Raw genomic sequence first — 20,561 nt, 5'->3', positions numbered from 1 at the left:
ATTCTCATCGTTCCATATCACCATTATCCGGAGCTTTCGCCTTTAACCTCAACGTCTTATCTCCGAAAATGACGTTTCTGAATCATTAAACGCAAGTTCCGATGGATTTCACAAGAGCCCCGATTTGTACCATCGATTTTCTCTGATAGGAGACGGTATTGATATCATCCTTGACACCTTCATCAAACTTGCCTATGTGACCCTGGGGCCCGGAAACAAGGTGAAAAAAATTGAGCTTTTCTTCAACAATCGATGCCAACGTGACCTGAGGAGAAAAGTCAGTCGCCGATGGGAGATTCTTCTTTTTTTTTTAAGCTTCTCTTCGGTATTGCAATTTTTAACATAATGTGATGTCTTCCAAAGCTTACCGGGGGTTGAAGATTAAATCGGTGGGGAAAAACAAACAGCATGAAATAGACCGTGTACATCGGATATCCTGCTTCAACTGACTCAAAAGGGGAGAGGCTCAACAACATCGATCTACGGGCCTCTGTGTAAGGGTAGCTTGTAACGAGTGTGTGAAAGAATGAATGACGGAGACTAACGAAGTTGGAGAGGGATGAAAGTCAAGTTATCATGAGGGTCTAAATCTCAACATTGAAGACTCGAGTTTTGTCGCTGGGAATCACTGCATATGGAGCCCAATTTGATGGGCGAGCTTTCGCATTTGATGACGCGAAGATGGATGATTAGAATTGCCCGACTGAGGTGAATATTTTCCGGACAAATAAATTCATAAACTTGCCTTCACGAAGGCTGAAGCTGAAATAAAATAATGTGAAAACTCCATTGCCCAGAGTGTTGAGAAAAATCGAGGATAAGAAGGAAATGTGGAGGCAGGTTCTTGCCCGTTGGAAATGGGAGAAAATACGGAAAAAGGTTGGGAAAGAGGAACGTGTGAGTGGCAGACATGGGGTTTGGGATATGGGTGAGGCAAGCCTGGGACAATGAAAAAGGGAAAACATTTTTCGCCGTTTATCGGTTGGCTTCACCACTCACCCCCTCCCTGCCCCTCAACCAGTGAAGACGACCTTATTTCTTTCTTCTTATAACATACACGTCGACAATTTTAGTGTCTGTATACTTTGCCTTGCTTCTTCCAGACCAGTTTCAGAAGAAGTAATGATTATGGGGCTGTTACTATGGAGAATGTACGATACAAGTTGTTTTTACAGCTGGAATTTTCCTCGTTATGTCATCATTTTTGTGAATAACAGAAAGATCAAAAACTTTTTCATACCAATGAGAAGCAGCTCGGGTTTTTCATACTCCAATGGAATATGGAGCCATTATAAATACATCATTATGCGTGCTCTCTCCCTCTCAGCCAGTAGCACAAATTCACGATTCACCAGAATCGTAACTTTAATCCCCAGAATGAATATTTTATTCACTCTTGCAATTTTTTCGAAACTACTTTGCCAGTCACTATGTATTATGCAGTGTTCTGAGTGCAGCAAAAGTCAGCATATGGCTTGAAAAGAGAACCAAGAGCTGAACATATCTCGCGTGAATCGTAGGATACGAATAAATATTTAACGACGTGTAAGTGCACAGTTGAGATTATTCTGAATTATCAGGTTATCTATAAACCTGCGTTTCCATATATTCGTGAGTTTACGTTACATTGAGAAGATGAGGACGAATTTGTGTGAACTCGACTTCACGGGGGTACGGAATTTATGAAAAAATAACGCAGGAACTGGCGCGTCACAGAACTGTATATTCTAGACAATTAATCTCCGGAAGCCATTCACCACATGAATTTTTAGAACCACATCCTGGAGAAGCTCCTTCCGAAGACATTAACTAGCGATTCTGGTTTCTCCTGAGAAACCACAAACGTAAGCTCAACAAAAATAACTAGTCTGCACCGGAAACAACGGCTCCCTATCCATTGGGAACAGAGACAGGAGCTGTGCTAAAGGGGTTGCCCTGCGGTACTTGCGGCGAAAGCTTGGACCCTAACCTCATCCACACCCCCTCGGACATGCTAGCCCTTGCGCACCTAATGGAATACCTCTGGTTACGCATTTCGTAATGAAGCTAGGATGGACCAGAAGGGGAGAGAGATGGGTAATTACATGAACCCATTCAGTAAATCTTATTGATTGGAGTCCCACTGTGGAGATTTCTCGATCCTGTGCTGTATTCTATCATGAGCTTTATCATTAGGGCGTAATGGCTGATCAGGAAATGAACCGAAACGCTGAGCTATTTGGAATTCTCAGGGTAATACACTTTCGATGGACATTTCATTATCGAGCATAGTTTCTCATTGCTAAGTACATCAGTCATCCAACACAATCTTATAGATTGTCACACAGATATGCAAAGGGATTCTCTAAATGTCAACCTCGGGTTTGATGGCAGAGCATTTGCAACGGAAATCGAAAAGAAATTTGTGGTTCGTTCAGGATTCGAAGCGCGATCTATGATGTAATCACGATGGAATAAATAATCCGGAAGTTTTTATGGAATTATCGCGCAGAAAAAATGCGTCATCTAGAAGGATCTACCCCTAATGATCAGGAAGTATTTTTCTACCTCGAAGATGAGCTTCGACGTTGAACTGCTGGCGAAGAATCTCTAAATTTGATATTTATCAGAGAAAAATACTTGAAGTGTTTACAAACGACCAATTCCATCACATCTGTAAGTCTTGAGGCAACGAAATCAGATTATATTCTCGTCAACGGTATCCTCTGCTATCGGCGCATTTTCCATGAAAATTGAAGTCTCATTTGTGGTAGGTATTCCACAATGTAATTTATGGCGTAACAATCATACTCTTGATAATCCAAAAATCCACTCCACCGAAATAATCACCACGAATAATCCAGTTCCATCAACAATGTATCTCCATGGCACAGTGTCTCTAGCAAACATTGGAATACGATTAACGAAATAGTTAATTACCAAAGTTTCATCAACTCCAAAATAATAAGCCATCAATCTGAAGGACATGAGCTACTGATTCACCAAAAACATCGTATCATGACACTTTGATTGCGGACATTTTCAGACGTATGTTCAAACATTATCATCAAGTGGTCGATTACCAATTCAATATTAGCATCCTGATTTAATTAACCCACCGACGCCGCACCATCGCAGACCAATCGGAATGGCCATCACGTAATTCGCGGCTACCGGCAGCTTTCGATAATCAATTGAAGATCATTGTATTACGCATGAATTAAGGACAGTTTTCTCACCTCAATCAATCATGCGGTCATCCCTCCTGTCCTCATCTCATTCAACGTACTATCTACGAACCGACGCAATCAATGGGATTCCTATTCTCATAGTGATTTCAGTCGATTAGTGGGAATGACGGTTGATGTTGCAACGCCTGGTAGCATCGTCTGTACGCCCTCTCTATATTAGCCAATGCCGTCATTATATTCCTCAATGAAGATCAAACGTGTTGGATGATACATGTGAGCTCCCTTTCGAGTGATCGATCAACAGCTCCTCGCTGAGAACCTGGTATCACGTGCCACCGAGAACCCTCAATTGAGGTAATACTGTCATCACGTCATCAACACTTTCTGATGATGTTAGTTGATCAGCAGAGATCGCCGTTGAAGTCAATATCCTCTGCGGACTTGGTCAGGCTCGTCAATAGATGAGTCTTCACGTCTTCTCCAGCTTATCGTCGACTTCTGTATGCGGAAAAGGACATCGACGAAGAGGAATAACTATATTCGATAATTTATCACAGGCGTAACAATTTTCCGGAATGATATTTTCCTGGTCTCTCAACGCTTGCATTTACAATATACCTTCAATAACCCAAATCCACTGGAGCATGATCCAGGGAGAACTGATCAGCGGGATGGGTTCAGAGCTCCCCACTTGCATTCCAGAGCATTAATTAGCGGAAGCGTCGATAATTAGTTGGATGTCTCGTCGGCCCTCATCGATCCACGTCTACATTTCCCAACTTATTATTATTATTATTCAGCCAATGCATAATGGATATCGATTAAACTGCCTACGCCAGCGTCAATCTCGATGTAAATACAAAGCAATCAGTGTTTGTTAAGCAGAATAATAACAGTGAAATCGAAGCACTTCGACTGCTTAAAACTTGTTGGAAATGGCTAAAGCTTTGAGACGTAATAACCCAATGTATAACTATTGCAAAGTAGTTGCACTGCGAGCATTTCACTCGGGAAACCATTATCGCAATCCGCTGGGTTGTGTGCTATACATGACACTCGTCTTGCTTCTCACCCCCCTGCCCCCTTGGCCTCGACGAACCATTATTTCGCTTTACATCTTTACGAGAACCCTAGACGCTGGGAGAACTCACCCTGCTCTCATTTCAACTTGACGTAATAAAAATTGCTACGAATTATATTTGTGTCAGTTACACAGAGCAAAAGCTGGTGGGAGAGGCTACACAAGAGAAATGTCATTTTGAAAGTTGAGCTCTTCTGAATTACTGGATTGTTCTGCGAGGGATGTAATTATGGAAGGATTATTAAGAGAGGAAAATTGTTCTCCACTGGGGAATGATTATTGAAATCCGCGAAGCATTATTTTTTACGGGGAAAATTGAGACCTTCTTGGTAACTGATGCGATAGTCGAGTTCATTTTGTCATGTCCTCTTCATCAAATACCTCACCGAAGTATTTTTCGTGGGATCCTGGTGAATTGATAATTTATGCTGACGATTGACTGATAGATTTTCACCTACTTTTTGACTCATTACTGTCGTTATCCACCGGTTCCATTTATTCCACCAACTTTCAGAATAATTTTAACAGCATTATGATAGGACATCACCATTATTTGTTTAGTCAAGTTTTAATGGCGTTAGATGTGATGGAGGAGGGAGAGAGTTAACTCGCTATACGGTATATCTACGATCATCTTACGAAAGATAAACTTCTCCTTCATGTCAGAATATAATAGCTATTATCCCCCGTGCTTTATCCTGTCCAACACATTCCACCCACCCCATCTCCAGAAGTCCTTCAGAATACAATCATAAGTACAGTTCTCACTGGCATGAGATTCCAGGCCTCTCCTGCTTGGATTTATCGTGACTCTCGAAGGGTCTCTGATTGCGTCGAGTGGGGTTACCCTCGGATACAGGAGACTGATCAGGGTCAAAGCGAGGGGGCAGATCAGAGGTGAACAAAAAATTTATATAGTAATTTTTCATCCCCTGAATTCATATCTGAGTCTAATCGCATGACTAAAATTATCATTTGTAACTTTTCATTTCTATTCCTCGCGCCCTTTTGCACCCTAGTGACCCTAATTGGATTTCTTAGGTACCTCGGGAGGATGGATACAGAATCGATGGGAAATGGGAACGTCAAAATCACCAGATATACAATTGTCCAATGGAAAATGTTCTGAAGAACTGTTAGAATGAAAAAAAAAGGGGAGACAACTATTGCAGATTTAGGTTGGGTACTTCCAGGGGTTCCAACCCCACTCAGATCACAATGGCTTATTTATTTCCAGTCTTTTCGCTTCTCTCCGCTGTTCGTCTATACGTAATCTCCTCGACTTTCCTGCCCTCTCAACCGGCACTAATTTAGTTTCGTCTTCTCTGAATGTCTCGGGGCGAAAGGGGAGGCTTTAATTTTTTCAGCACACAGTGGGAATGAAAGGATTTGTTGGTGGAAAGACGATCAATTGTTGCTTATTTCAGCGGTAGAAAGAGTCTATTTTCCTTTGAAGCTGTGCTACGTCCTGGATGATTATGTTAACGAACCTTTGATGGACTTGAAAAGCTTCTCTATACACTTGTATAATTTTTTTTAAACAAAATTGTTTCAGGGTGACATAGGGTTGGGAAAATTTTCCTTTATTAAACGCAGTACTCTGTTTACTCAGTCTACACGTGAACTCACCTGTTTCAATATTTTTCCCAGGTTCGGGTAAATATGCAGTAATGAATTAGATGGAAATATGTTGGCATGAAAAGATTTTTAGTTACATTCTGAAATTTTACGCTGCAAACCTTTCATGCTATTTTTTCTTCTCCAATTCATTCGTCCGTGAATTTCTTTGTGGCGTTGTGCAGTCAGGAGCAGGCTCATTACTGACGGGCTTCAATCAAATGTAGAAAATATTACGCAGCTTCTGCGAGAGGCGCACTTTGCGTTTAGCAGTTGAGAGTTTTGAGGGAAGTCCAGGGATTCTCCTTTGATAGGGTCATGAACATATCTACGTAGAGTAGAACTAATTATTGAGGCCCAAAATTAATGATTCAGTGTTCGAACTTCATTGAAAGCCTGTTTCCACAAAGAGTAAAAATGTTGAATCGAATTTCCAGAGCTGATTACAGTCGATTTTCAACGAAAATTTCAATTTCATGATCCGCACCCGCGATTAAATCCAATATCACCCCGCCAGGAACTGCTGCGATTTTAAAAATGAGTAATGCCAATTTTATTGGTCTCAACGATATAATTCCGCTAAATAAATATTCATTCATTCGAAATACGTTCAATAAATGAACTTATGCTTGAATTCATGCTCATGCTCATCAATTTATGCAAATAAATAATTATTAAATATTAATAGATTCATTTTTCCCCCATGCAATGGAGCAAATACTCGATCCCTGTTTGAACAAAAAATCCAGTGATTAATAGCTAAATTATGAAACTCTCTTCAGACGAATCAATTTATTAAAACTCCGCCCATCATCTGTCCCATTTCTTCGTCTTACCTCTAATTTCTCTTTCCCCTTCCCTCTCCTCAACGGTGATAAGTAATTGTGGAGCACGACCGCTGGACAAGACGGATCATGACGGATGATAGCACCCTCAGAACAAGAAGATATTACACTTCCGATTTTTTTTACTCCTCCATCATTTTAAAAACACATTCCGATCATAATGACCCCCACCGTATCCCGAGTTACCCAGTTTTCGTCATTAAAAAAATTGATCAGAAAGGGTTCGATTTTGATTCAGAAGTTACGGCCAAATTACCAATAGAGCTTCAAAATTTATTTTCCAAAAAATATTCCAAATCATCCCCTCCTACTTCTACCCTTCCCATTAAGTCAAAGGGGTTGTTTCGATGGGTTGTTACTCCGACAGGGAAAATAATCATGAATTTTGCAGTGCCGCCTGGTGGATTCATTGGAATCCCACAAGATAACCGTAAAATCATTTCTGAATCTTTTATAAACCTCGACCCGTGTTTAGACTGGATAAACCCCAGTAGGAAAAATGGATCACGTGTTTTCAAAGAATACAGAGTTTCGGAAAAATATACTGACCCGAAAGGCGTACGTTTATTTCAACTCACGGGTGGATATTCTGGTCACGGCAACTGACCAATGTTTACACCGACATTGAAGTACATAAACTCTAACCTTTTCTGTTAGATTTTTCACCTTTCTCTCACGTTGGCACGTACCCACTCCCTGCAAATAATTGAATGACCGCAATTTGATTTTAATCTTACACACATTCTGCTGCACTTGAATTTTTTGATTGAATTTAATATGCAAATGGCACGATGTAAATAGTCTCATCATATGCTGTGAGAGTCTTTATTTAAAAATTCTTCTCTCATTACGTCACTTGAACAAATGTTCGATAAAATTAGGAGATTAGCTAATTTAAAGTCAGACAAGCCGTTCTAATTTCCGTTATTTCATTCCATAATATTATTTTCTAAAGTCACTCGATTTTTTTCCCTGAAAAAGGCGCCTGAGTCAGATGAGTCGCCGACAGTAGGCCGAGGATGAGCCAGTGCTGGGTGCATCTCGGCCCACCATTGGCGATGCCTCATCTACTGCTCCGCATTAACTTTCAAATTTCCACCGTAATTTTCTAAAATCCTCGTATTGCCTTCTGATGTTTCAATCATCGAAATCCCCTGACCGAGACAATCCCCAATGTAACTGATTTACCCCCCCCCCTTTCCCCAAATTATGATCCCTTTTGCCATAAAAAACAAAAAAAGTTCTGAGCAAAGAACAATTTTCCGCTTGTGTCACTCAATGTGAATGATTTTTCTCGGTACCGGCATGAAAGCAACCCTTTCAGCCGATAATTTCCCCCCACTCTCATGGCTCTGCTGAATATCCTCCCCCGTGGAAGCCTAAAAACTTCTCCCCTTTCCACCACTGTTGGAAAAAATAATATTTATGCACCGAGTTGACTCGACCAAGAATGGATCAAATGACTCGAGCGTTGACCCTTGGGCGGCTCGGTGGAGCGTTAGCTACTTAACCTAGCCCTGTTTACCGTCAACGCTTGGGCGCTAGTTTCCTCCTGGCTAGCTGTTATAAACTACGTGAAATACGGCACTAAACCCATGCACGATCGTATCAACGACATTGCGAGGAGTTAACCCCGTTCTATTACAAGCTACCACCCTGGGAAAAGAGAAAAAAAATAAAATTGCAAACGTGTGGGGACGCGGGTAACGAGAGGAGTTGCCGCCGTGAAATGCCTTGTGTAAGGGTTGAATAATGTTCATCGGGATAACGAACTTGGGTGAGAATTCATGGAGAAATTTAATTTGTCCCTTTTCGACCTGGGGCTGAGGGTCCAAACCATCAGGAGATACTGACTGGGCTGTAGTGTGGGGACAGACTCAAAGAATACAAAAATCAAAGAACGAAAGGCTTCAAATATTTCCACTCGGAAATAAAAAAAAATTCTTTCTGGAAGTTTTTAAAAGGGTTTCTTTATTTTTATTTGGACGAGGAGATAAGCCGTTTCTAGAGAATGTTGACGATTCCAACTCACTAATCTTCTCGTGAAGGCTTGAGAGAACGGCCCGTAAGACCCAAAGAAGTGGATAAAGAAGCTTACTCGTCAATGGTAAAAAATAATGAAAAAAAAAAATTCTAGCTTTCCTCCGACTCACCGTGGGAAAGACGATTGACCCAGTCTTGTGTGAATCGAACGATTTTTTTCTCACCTGCCCCTAGGATCACGTCGTCTGCTATATTAATGATCAGGGATTAGCTCGAACAGATTTCCGGGCTTCTCGGTGTCGATCGGAGAGCGGTTAAAATTAACGAGTTGGGGATTCTCATCTGTTTTGTTTTTATCTTTCAGGCTCAGTCTTTTTTGGGATCAATCGAATAGATATGAGACCGCAAGTGTCGGGGTATCTTATTCTTTGATGTTATAGGTGAATCAGGGAACGCACTAGAGCGGTAAATGAAGTCCCTTCCAACTGGAAATTCCAGTACGATCTGCCGTTAAGGGGAGAAGCCCACAAAGGTCAGACAAGACTATTCCCCTTTGATGGTCAATATTTCAAGATTCATAGAGTGGAATTCGATTATTTTTACGCCGATTTCGTGGTCTTTCCGACGGAATGATAGCCAGCAATTTTCTATATAACGACCGGATAATTTTCATCCCGCATATCTCCGTATAATTAATAATTAATTCCCCCAAAGATCTCTCATTTCTCACGGAATAACTCATCCTAAAAATGCATTCCAGGTGTTGCTCCACCGTCCAGAATATGAGAGACGATGAGAAAACAGTCGACTTCACACATTCATCCTCAGAGTTGATTCATATTCCATATATTTTTTGATTTTTCTTTTTTACCCAAAGCATTTCACCCACCGCCACCCCATCCCCCTCCAGTTTTCTGCGTGCCAACGGCTTTTCGTCATCCGGCATTTCTCTATCTCCACTTTCTCGAAATATTGCGGGTCACGTCGCACTCCTGATGCCATTGTCGTCGTGGTCGTTAAATCCCAGCGTCGCAACCACACAATATAAAGCTTCGACTCTCTCCTCCTTTCTTCCAGCTATTTTTATTTTTCGTTTTCATTATTTTTTTTTTCTTGTTGTCTCCCTCAGTTCCATACTCGGCGACGAGGTCTGGATGGCTCAGTTTGGAGTGGAAAAAGTTGCGAATGAGATATCTGTACTGCAATACAACAAAATGGGAGATACAATTAATGTGCTTCACTTTTTTTTTTCATTCCAACGACGAATGAAAAGTTTATTCTGGACAAAAAGGGAATAACGAGGATAGTTAATGTCCAGTTTTCGGGGAATTTAAAAAGCCGTGGAGGAGTGGGGGAGGGAGATTTTACCGTATGCAGAGGGAATGTTGACGAAGCATTAATATGATTCTCTTTTAATTGCAGAGCCATGTGAAAAAACTTACTGCGCTTGGGGTGCTGTGTGCGTCGTGTCGGAGACGGGTCGTGGCCTCTGCCAGTGCCCTCAGGATTGTCCGCCAACATTAGAGCCGGTCTGCGGTAGTGACGACGTGACGTATGGTAACCAGTGTCTCATGCGACAGGCTAGCTGTCGCAACCGAACGAACACCAGAGTCGAGCATCAAGGGCCATGTGGTGAGTAACTATCATGGATTATTGAGCAACAATTGGGGATTTCATTATTGTAAACCGGAACACCTGGGTCGAGTGTCTTGACCCAAAGTCCAGGAGCGAATTCCTGAATTATTTTAGACGATCCTTGACAACCAGGAGGGTAATTTTAACCGAAAGCGACTCCCGGTAATTGCACCGAGACGAAATATTGAATTCCGGGTTCGAGCAATTAGTCCAATCGCAATCAAATAGTCCGGACAGACGTCCATCATTTATTCCAAGTCAGTGGTGAACGTGTCATCATCACGTCGAATAAATTCCAAACAACCCCGGATTATCCCTCAAAACAACTTGGCCCAACAAGCATTAAACTTCAGCGCCCAAACATCTCAAGAGCCCACCTTCATTCTTACAACTTAAACCTCAAAATACACTCTCCAGATTTGTTTGCTCCCCCATCCCCAAAGTATGAGAAGAAACCCCTCTAAACAAGTGTACACACACCGGCCAAAAAAAGTAAAAAAATAAACAAAACTTGTGTCATATGGTGGTGGCTGCAGCAGCCGTAAACGATAACGGGTGAATTTTATGAGTGCCACCCATCCAGGAAGTCGTGATAACCAGTGGTAAAGTACGAGGGGGGTCGGACCCACACTCCTGTGCGCAGAAGAACGCTGCGCGGGAGATAATCGAGGAGTATCCACTCCAGCGGAATAAAATCTCGATTTGCGAGCGGAAAGACCGGTATTTATGCGATTTGAGTGATGATAAGCGATTCATTATGTGAATATGTTGTCGTTCCAGTGGAAGGGACTCCCACGGAGAGAAAGTTTCCAGTAAAAATTGCCGTCTCTTCAAGTAACTTCTTTTTTATCTTTTATAGAAAATGATTGAAAAAAAAATTTTCTCTCCTCATTGGAGCGGTTATAATCGACTCATTATGGGAATATTGTATCGTCTAGAGTTGAAGCGGGTAATGTACGGTCTAGGGCGTACAATTTTAATCCCAAGAAATGGAGAATCTCAGGCAGTGAAGCACGTGGAGTATTATTGCACGGAATGAGATGAAAAATTCTGATAAAAATGAAATGACAAAGTACCGGTGATGCGCAACGTGTCCTCCGTGAAAACGTGCCGAGAATATCCACCGATTTTGTCTCAATAAAACGCCTTATGTACTGAGAAATAAATCTATATACGGAATAAGACATGAGAGAACGAGGAAAAAGAAATAATGAATGAAATATCGAACAAGGGCAAGAAGCCGGAGGTGAAGGATTTTTCTCTGGGCTCCGGAGTTGAAACGTAAAATGCCAGAAAAAAAAAATAAACTAAAATCAATCGATCATAACTGCACCGATGCGGAATGCCAAATGAAGATGAGAATATTCTCGGATATTTGATGGAACATTGAGTTCATTTTTTTTTTTCAATCTTTTTTCGGTTTCAGTATAAAGAGGATAAAGCGGAGGTATTTGTGAAAAATTCAAGGCGTTATTTTTGGCATCCAGCCACTGGATATACACGCCACTCATGCGCATCTCACTTCCATCCATGAATTAACCAAAATGCGACACGAGCCATGAGATTCGCCTCCGCGTGCCCCAAGCATTTCTGGCAAGCGTTGTACCTCGGAAACTAAAATTCTTAAAATCATGTTTTATTCAACGTGAAACGAGTCTGTCATACCACATTGCTGGGAAAATACTCGGTGTTGTACTGGGTTCATGCCATTTATCAAAGTGCTAGAAAAGTGTTTCGAGAGTACAGAGAAAAGTTGGAGTAAAATTATCTACGCTGACAGAAATATTTAGTAAAAATATTCCGTTCTGGCCTATGACAAATTCCCTTTCAAAACCCCCTCAAATCCAAAATCATGTGCGCTTCCAGCCGAGAGAGTCGTTTCCAAAAATCTTGAAAAAAATGTGCGTGAGTCAGATGAGTCGCCGACCGTGCGCCGAGGATGAGCCAGTGTTGGGTGCACCTCGGCCCACCACTGGCGATGCTCCATCTCCTGCCGCGGAGGATGCCAAAAGTCCTCGAAAAGCCATTGAGCTAGAATTATTTATCAGAAGCTCCCCATGAACCTTTAAATTCCCGACAAAACCATTGAAATTCTGGCTTTCACAACATAGTTTATCCCTCGAAATTTCCATTCTAATTTTCTAAAATCCCGGTATTGCCTTTTGATGTTTCAATTATCCAAATCCCCCGACCGAGACAATCCGCAATGTAACTGATTTACATCCAATCAAGCCGTCATCTCCATAATGCATGTCCATACAATATCTGAAGGCAAAACATAAACCCACCTCACGGTTTTGACCGCCAACCGTCAATGATGCATCTCCCGCCGGGGGGAATATCCCGCAATGTCCGAGGCATCAGACCCCGGTAAAATCCCCCAAACAAACCCACCCCCCCACGTTTTCACCCCGGCAATCCAGTACCCCTCCACCACCATGAAACCTCATTACAGAACTGTCTTCCAGCCATTTCCTGTCGGACTTAAATCGCCGAAATTAGTGGTAACGCGTGTGTTATTTCCGTGGAATCGCTTCATAAATTCGTGGATTTACTTGCGCGCGTGTGAGAGAAGGGTGAAAAGGCCAGTAGAAACGGACGGGGATGAGCTTACGGCAAGGGGGGGGAGGAGAGACATAAAGAGGAAATATCGTTGGCTTTAGTTGTGGGTTACGTACAAGCCTTAACAGGGGTTGGACTGTGTACGTGGCTGTGAGTGGCCAGTATGGTGGCCTCTGTCACGATTTAATGGACTAATGTCGTACATCGGACGTACAAGAACGCCTCCAGGACCACTCGATTTTCATTTAAACGTTTTAATGAAGCAGGGAGAGGGTACCGCGTGCAGGGGATGCGATTAGTTGTGCTCGGCGGTCGACAAAAGAGGGAATTAATTGCGCGTCTGAATTGGGCGGGAGTTAATGAGAGGGAGGGCGATGAGTCAGATGAGGTAGAGCTAGTGGAGAGGATGTGATGTGGAGGTTATGAAATGATGGGAGGATTTGACTGATGCGTGTGGTCTGCTGATGTCGGACGACAAAGTGCGAGGATAGAAAGAAAAACAAAAAATCCAGTGGCGAGAATTCAAGAATTTTCCAGTAGCAGAATAAAATTTATCTCCGACTCGCCCTTAGTAAATAGTTGGTATACGATAATCAATCTTCCTCAGGAAAACGATTTTTCAGTAGAACAAATTATTTCTGTCAGCGTGTCTGGCCATTTTTACACTTTTCGCGGTTCCATCAACAAATCAATTGAAGATGATTCCTCGTCTGAATTCGCAATGAAACGTCATCGCGATAATTCCTAATAGCGCGTGATAAATGAATGATTACCTCAAATGGATAAAAAAGAAGGGAGAAATGCTCGAGAAAATGTTGAATGGCAAAAGAGCTCTCGATGGGATGAGTAAAAAGAAGAAGTTGCACGCCAGACGAGAGATCAAGGAAGAGCTCATCTCGTTCGTCGGCTTCTCCAGAAATGGTGCACATTTCATATCTACAGCGCAGTTCATGCAGCTGTGGGGATGGGTGGCACAGTTGAACGGCTCTTGAGGCTCTTCCCTTGAATCAATAAAATTAATGTAATTTTGCGCTCATTTTCCAACTGAGGAAAATTGCTTTTGCAATTAGTAGCTTACCCCCATCTCCTGCCACGCTGGTTCTTACTGACTCAAATCCCTCGCTATCGTCTAGTTTTCAGCAGCATCTGACATTACTCCTCTCGCCTTTTCACATCTACCAACGAGAAATGTGAATTCTGAATTCTTGAATTTGAGGGAAGAAGTTGATGCGAAAGTTGTCAAATAGAAGAAAGACTCCTTTGGTTACCATTTCGCTGAAGAATTGGATGTCTGTAAAGACGACTTAATGTTAAATATTAGACGAAATGTGTAGTTCATGGTCATTTGGTGATTTATTGAAAGCCACTGAAACGATTCGTCGCGTCATGCAAAGAGTCAATTCAGTAACAAATTGCGAGGGAATAAAAGAATCAGTATTTACTCATATTTATTCAACCATATCCTCACATCATCGTCCCCCTATGGCCTCTGTGTGTTATTTATTTTTTTGTTTCTGTATAACTTCAGTGAAATTCGTTACAATCGTTGAAACAAAATTTCAGGGAACAGCGACAACGATGAGCGATTTTATCAGACTCAGTGGGTTCACAGATACGTATTTTTTTAACTTTATTTTCATCACAACAACTGGATAATTAACTCGGGCATCCACTCGTCGTTGTTAATTAATCTGTGTCGATGAATCGATTCGTATACAACAAACGTATTTCCTTGTCATCTCGACCATTTCATTTCTACCAATGATTCGTACCATTGATTGTGGACAAAACGTGAAACCTCGTATCTTTCCAAGTAAATTGGTATTTTCCATATCGGTTGATTCTAGTTGATATGAGTTTTTCGGTGGTTCCGAGGAAATTTTTTTTTTTTCGATTTAGTAGTCTAGATCGGGTTTCATATCGAACGTGGAAGGGGAAACCGAATATTGAAATGAATACAAAGGAAGGGACTTTTTAAAAATTCATGGGGGGAGATAAATATTGAGGAAAAATTGGGAAACTCAATTCCGTTTGCTAATTATGGAAGTGGCAGGATAATTTAAGTAGCGGTATCGTAATTTGTCAGACACAAAGAGATACTCTTTGATAAAAATTATTCTACTGCTCTGTAAACAATTGTTATGAGTTTGTATTCCCTCATTTCAACTTTGAAAATTAGGGAAAATTGTATATGATCTTCTGCAGATTTTTCGAGTATTTTTCTGACAATTTCGGGAAGATCTTGTTAAGAATAAAAATTTATTCGTTTTTGTATTTACTTATTTGTGTTACGCGCCTCCCTAAAATGAGATGAATTCTGATTTCCATAAGAAAATGGAAACGTGTGACTGCAATATTCTTCTTCGAATGAAAACGTATGCAAGAAATCACAAGATACGAGAAGTAGAATGCGTTTCCTGTTGGTGTCACGGCCAGACGAGCGGCATCCCTCTGCCAATGCTCCAGGAAAACCAGAAAAAAATCCACCGGAAACTGAGTGATAAAAAAACACAAGGGAGAAAACACCAGGAATACTGGTGGAGGAGGGTTGTTTTATTTTCAAGTAGAAAATGCACTTTTCGCTCCTTCAAAATGGAGCGTTTAATATCCGGTTGTTGGCAAATAGAATGGAACAACTGACAATGCACACGTTGTTAAAAAAACAAGAATCAAATAGCTTTGAATAATTGAGGGCTGTTGGAAAGGGTGGGTGGAGGGCTTTTAACTCCAATCAGTCAATGAAAAATGTAGAAGAGGGATTGAAAAACCTTCGTCGAAGCCGAAATTCAATCATTTGAGGCTAAAGTGGCCGAAAAATATGAAGAGAGTGGGGAATGCGGTGTATTATGGACCAGTTTATATTCCTGGGTAACAAGGACTTCCCTGAAAAACCCTAGAAAAATTACAAAAAAAAGTCTTTAACATATTTCCTACAGTAAAAATAAATTCCAAAATTGTTGAGACGAAACTTTCCACCAGATTATGAATGATTAATCGCGAGAAGTGAGTCAAGCTTTCATCCTGAGAAGCCACGGGCCTCCCCCGATTCTCGTGACTTAAAGTGTAATGAACCGTGATACCGAGATAGTAACTGATTAACTTAATTAAATTCTGGATGTCTTTAATGCTACCCCAAAGGTTCAGGCGACATTTTCCCTGGCTTTCTGCGGCCAAGTAGTTGTATGAAACCAAGCCATCACTTTCGATAGTATATACTGTGTCACCGGCATCGCACTCCTGCACAGTTTTCACTTCCTCACGGCTTGATATCGAGCGTGTACCCAGTGAATCGTTTAAATTAGTTGCTGAGTTTCTAGCTACTCTTCATCAAGGTTTATGGGTGTCACAAGAGGGCCAAGTTCTCCCTTGGTAAAGACTGGAGTTGCTTTTGGAATGGGATCGTTCTGAAGTTACTGATCGTGTGGATGAAATTTGATTAATTAGAAGGGGCATTCACGTGTTTGTTTTGAATGTTGCGAGCTATTTAGGGGTTTCACTTTGGAGTCTGTTAATTAATGGGAGAAAGTCAGTGCGATTTAAGTTTCTCTGGCACTTCATTAGTTTTTCCAACGTCAGAAAATCATTTAAATTTTACTCCGTGAATTATTGTGTGCGTTGTTTGGAAAAATTATAGATTTAATTTATCGAGGAGAATATTTTCAAGGACCAAAAATCCTGTCGCTATCTTGGCGTGTTCTACTGAAAATTACTCGTCAACTATCCATCAAATTTCCTTTTTTTTTTCTACCAGCGTACGCTATTAAAAAAAAAATTAGCATTTACGATCTGTTTCACCCCCACATGATCATGATACCTCGTATCAAATTCAGTGGCTACGAATAATAAAAGTTAGCGAGTAAAGTGTTTTCCCGTGAGGGCGCACCCCAACCCAGGAAGGAGAGTTTCCAGTGGCCGGCATTTTGTTCACGCGATACACACTGTCACGCAATGGCATATCTCGTGAAATGTTCCTCGATCTCCACTCCAGATGCCTCGGTGACACGTAACTAAATGTCGACGAGCTGCTTCGACACGAATTTGTCGGGTAGAGCAACGTGAATTGGGGGTGAAAAATAATTGAAAGAAGAAACGAGTGAGAAGACAACTCTGTATCTGAACGAATCGTGTTCATCGGGTCTGAGAGGCTCTTGGGCATGTGTTCATGGTATTAATGGGGTTGGGATATCTGAAGATGATATCGCTGGAGATTGTAATTTATTTCAGGTGAGGGATTTCAACGCGCACCTGCAGATTACGTGGATAATTGTTAATTCTGGAGTGTAATTAAATTTTTGATTGATGATTTCGGGGTTGTGAAGTGGCGGGGATGATAAAACTCAAATTTCATCCACCTCTGTCAGCCTTTTTAAAACTAGAAAGACAATTTTCAGCTGTGACTTCTGCCAAAAGGGATTTTTTTTCGGAAAACAAAAGTGAAAAAGTGAAAAATGATGAAAATAAAAATTGAAAAAAGCAACGTCATGTTCCCTTCAATTGTTCAGCCCTCGTGAAAAAAAAAAATCTATGGAAAAACAATCACCATTCGGCCCGAGAAAAGGCACCCCAGTAAAACCAAACTGTCCAGTTTCTCCACCCCTGTTAAACACACAAAAACAGACGTGAAATTCTGTAGTACCATGGGCCATGATGCGTTACGGTTTAAAATCACCTGGACATTTTATTTATCTGGTTTTATGCCCGATTTACATTGCAACGAATTTTGCCAGTTGCGTATATAGCCGAGTGAAACGAGTATACATTGGTGTTATTGAAGAGGCAGCGGAGATACGGGGGTGTGAGGTCGATGGGAATGGGGCAGTCACAGAGGACAATTCGATCGAAATGAATTTACGTTGGTAGCTGAGGCTCCAAACTGTCTGGTATTTTCTATCCCTCTAGTCAATTGTTCAAACAGAATGGAATGTAAATAACAACAAACTCTATGATTACCGGGAAGGGTGGTGATGGGAGAAGGGAATGCGAGAGGTGAATACCCACTATTTCGGGGTATTCAATTCGCGAAAGTTTGGAATTATAACATAAAGATTTAACGATTTTCCCAGCGATGGACATGGAATTTTTTTTAATGACAGCCCTCCCATGAAATCCATGTAAAAGGGCCGATGAACAAACGCCCTCTTGGAAGAGTTATCTTATCCAATAATTTCTGAAAAAAAATTCAGTGACATTCCACAGACATATTTGTCTACGCAGACGGATTCCATACAAAATTCCACTGGCTATTGATTTTTTTCGATTCAATATTCATCCACACAATAATCAAAACTGATTGATTCTCCCATTGTCTGGATCCAAATAAACCACTGGTTCATTCCATCATCTTCCTCTCCTTATCCATCACATAACTTGAATCACCACCCTCGATATTGCTTTTGTCCACAGGTGCACTACCCCCTGGCCCATACTTTACCGATTGACCAGCGCAGCAATAAATACCACCATAATATCCCTCCATTTTTCTCACTCTTTTTCCGGGAAATATTTCCCAGTACAAAAAACCCCGAAAAATCCAATAACTTTGCCTATCACATCGTCGCGACCACTTTCTACAGAAAATTCGGTCCACCATTACCTACACTAGACACTCGCCACCGGTCTTGTAACTTTGAATTCCATGAAATATGTTCGTGCTATTCCTTAGGATTAGCTGCGCGTAGAACCGGCCGAAGGTGCAAGTTTTTTTTTTTCAACCCCTCAGCGAAACGTAGACAGAGAGGGGTGGGGTGGGGGCAAGGGGTGGTGAGAAAGTTGGTTGGTGGATGGTGGAGAAAAATCGCGGCGGAAAAGTCGTTACGGAAGGGCATAACTCACCTGCCCTTATTGAAACTTCCTCAGGGAAATGGATTAAGACGTTGGTACCGAAATTTGTCGGCGAACGATTATTCATTTCAGGGAGGAAAAGGTGACCATAAAACGTATCTATACAGCGAAAAAAAAATCATAATTTATTTGAAGAACTGCTGAATGTTCTTAAACGTCAATAATTCTGAAAGAATCCCCGCAAGATATCGCCACCCTCCCCCCACCCTCCCCCCATCCTCCCCCTCGTTATCAGTAAGAGAAGCCATCAGTCACAAAAAGCTGGCTTCCCTCTGCAAAAAGAAACCCTCTCCAACAAAAAAAAAATCACAATATTTTGAAGCGATCTAGCACGATTCTGCAACCCCACAATACACACCCCCTTTCCCTCCTCCGTCCTAAAAAAAAAACCCGTCGCCCTTTGCCAGATTTTACTTTCACAGAGAACCCATGACATCGTTATTTCTCCTGACTTCGTTTTGTTTATTTACTCCTCTGCTCTGCGTTCTGCCCTCCTATTTTTAAAATTTATATTTTTCCTCCCTTCAAACGTAGCTACGGATACACTATACGAACCCCCATCCCCCATTCCGACCCACCACCTCGCCGATCCACACAGAACTATCGTGACGGTGCACAGTATTGCTCTCGTACCAGTGCCATAGAAATTCTCCAATTACGAAGAGTTTCGTTTCAACTGAAAAATAAAAATAAAAGCGACCAAAAAAAAAACTTGTTTTATTTTTTCTTCTTTTTTTTTGTTTTAATATTCTACCGACCGTAGAGTCTACATAACCTCTCACACCGTACACCGGACGTGGGAGCAAAAAGAGGAGACGAGAATGGGATGGGGTGAGAGGGCCTGAGGAGGGAGTACAGTTGCTCGAATACGTGGATGCAATAAGCGAGAGAAAGTTCTGAAAAAAAAAGAGGGGTGGTAGTTATAGGGGTGGGACAGGGGGCGAAGTGTAGGTATTGGCGATGGCAGGTATTAAAGCATTTGTCAGGCTACTCGAATATTAGCAGGGCGAGGGAGGGCCTCCATGGTGGTATACTTATTAGCATCAGCCCTTCTATGTGGATGGCACATGGCCAACTGGTTACTGTGACCCCGACGGTGGTATCCAATCGCAGGGCGTCTCAAGGGTTGTGAGGGCTGTGCGTCGAATAGATCATCGAAGATATTCAGGTTATTTTTATTTTTTTTAGGGCGGGGGGCTGGGGGATAATACACTTTTAATTATGTCGCGCTTTTATAGGCCTTTCAACCTGCCATTCAAACATCCCTAATCGCCTGCCCTGGAAAATCGGATTTTCCAACATATTTCCAACGGATATAATACTCAACAAAAGTATTAACACGAGTGATGCAAAAAAAATCGCCGGGAAATAACTGAAGGGCATTTTTTTGTATTTTTAATTTGCATTTTGTAATCACGTGCAATCCACGTAATCCCAACGGTGTGGTGTCATTTCCCAGTGAAATTCAGCAGGTTCCTCGAATGATACATCTGGTAATCCGATATACATGACATTTTCAACATCACCAATATTTAAAACAGAAAATAGTGTATTTTCCCTTTAGGTGAGAAATTTGTTCCCCGAGAGAAGCCATTAAGTCGGCCGACGGGCCGTGAGGTAAAATTAATGTTACCGTAGATCTTAAATCGTAGACGCTGGGTTATATCCCCCTCAAGGAAGAAGCCTCCCCAGCCCCTTCCGCCCTTACCCCTGTACACCAGCCGGTAAAAAAGAGAGAGAGAACATTTTCCCGAGGAATGAGGCTTTTCCTTCTTAGTTATCCAGCGAGTGAATGAACACGGAGTGATGAGAAAAGACAGAGAAAAT

The 20,561-nt window shown here is 41.6% G+C and overlaps 1 protein-coding gene across 18 annotated transcripts in view; it reads left to right on the top strand.

Annotated features, from left to right (window-relative positions):
* Window positions 1-20,561, top strand: part of LOC135168413 (agrin-like) — a 256,515-nt gene that overhangs the window by 184,637 nt on the left and 51,317 nt on the right. For all 18 annotated transcript variants that reach the window (XM_064132568.1, XM_064132558.1, XM_064132556.1 and 15 more), the window contains one exon: window positions 10,119-10,328. In XM_064132568.1, coding sequence (XP_063988638.1) covers window positions 10,119-10,328 — 210 coding nt within the window. The remainder of the gene's footprint in view (window positions 1-10,118; window positions 10,329-20,561) is intronic.

The sequence above is a fragment of the Diachasmimorpha longicaudata genome, chromosome 13, assembly GCF_034640455.1.
Source record: "Diachasmimorpha longicaudata isolate KC_UGA_2023 chromosome 13, iyDiaLong2, whole genome shotgun sequence".
Taxonomy (NCBI): Eukaryota; Metazoa; Arthropoda; class Insecta; order Hymenoptera; family Braconidae; genus Diachasmimorpha; species Diachasmimorpha longicaudata.
This window is presented reverse-complemented; position numbering and strand designations above follow the sequence as displayed.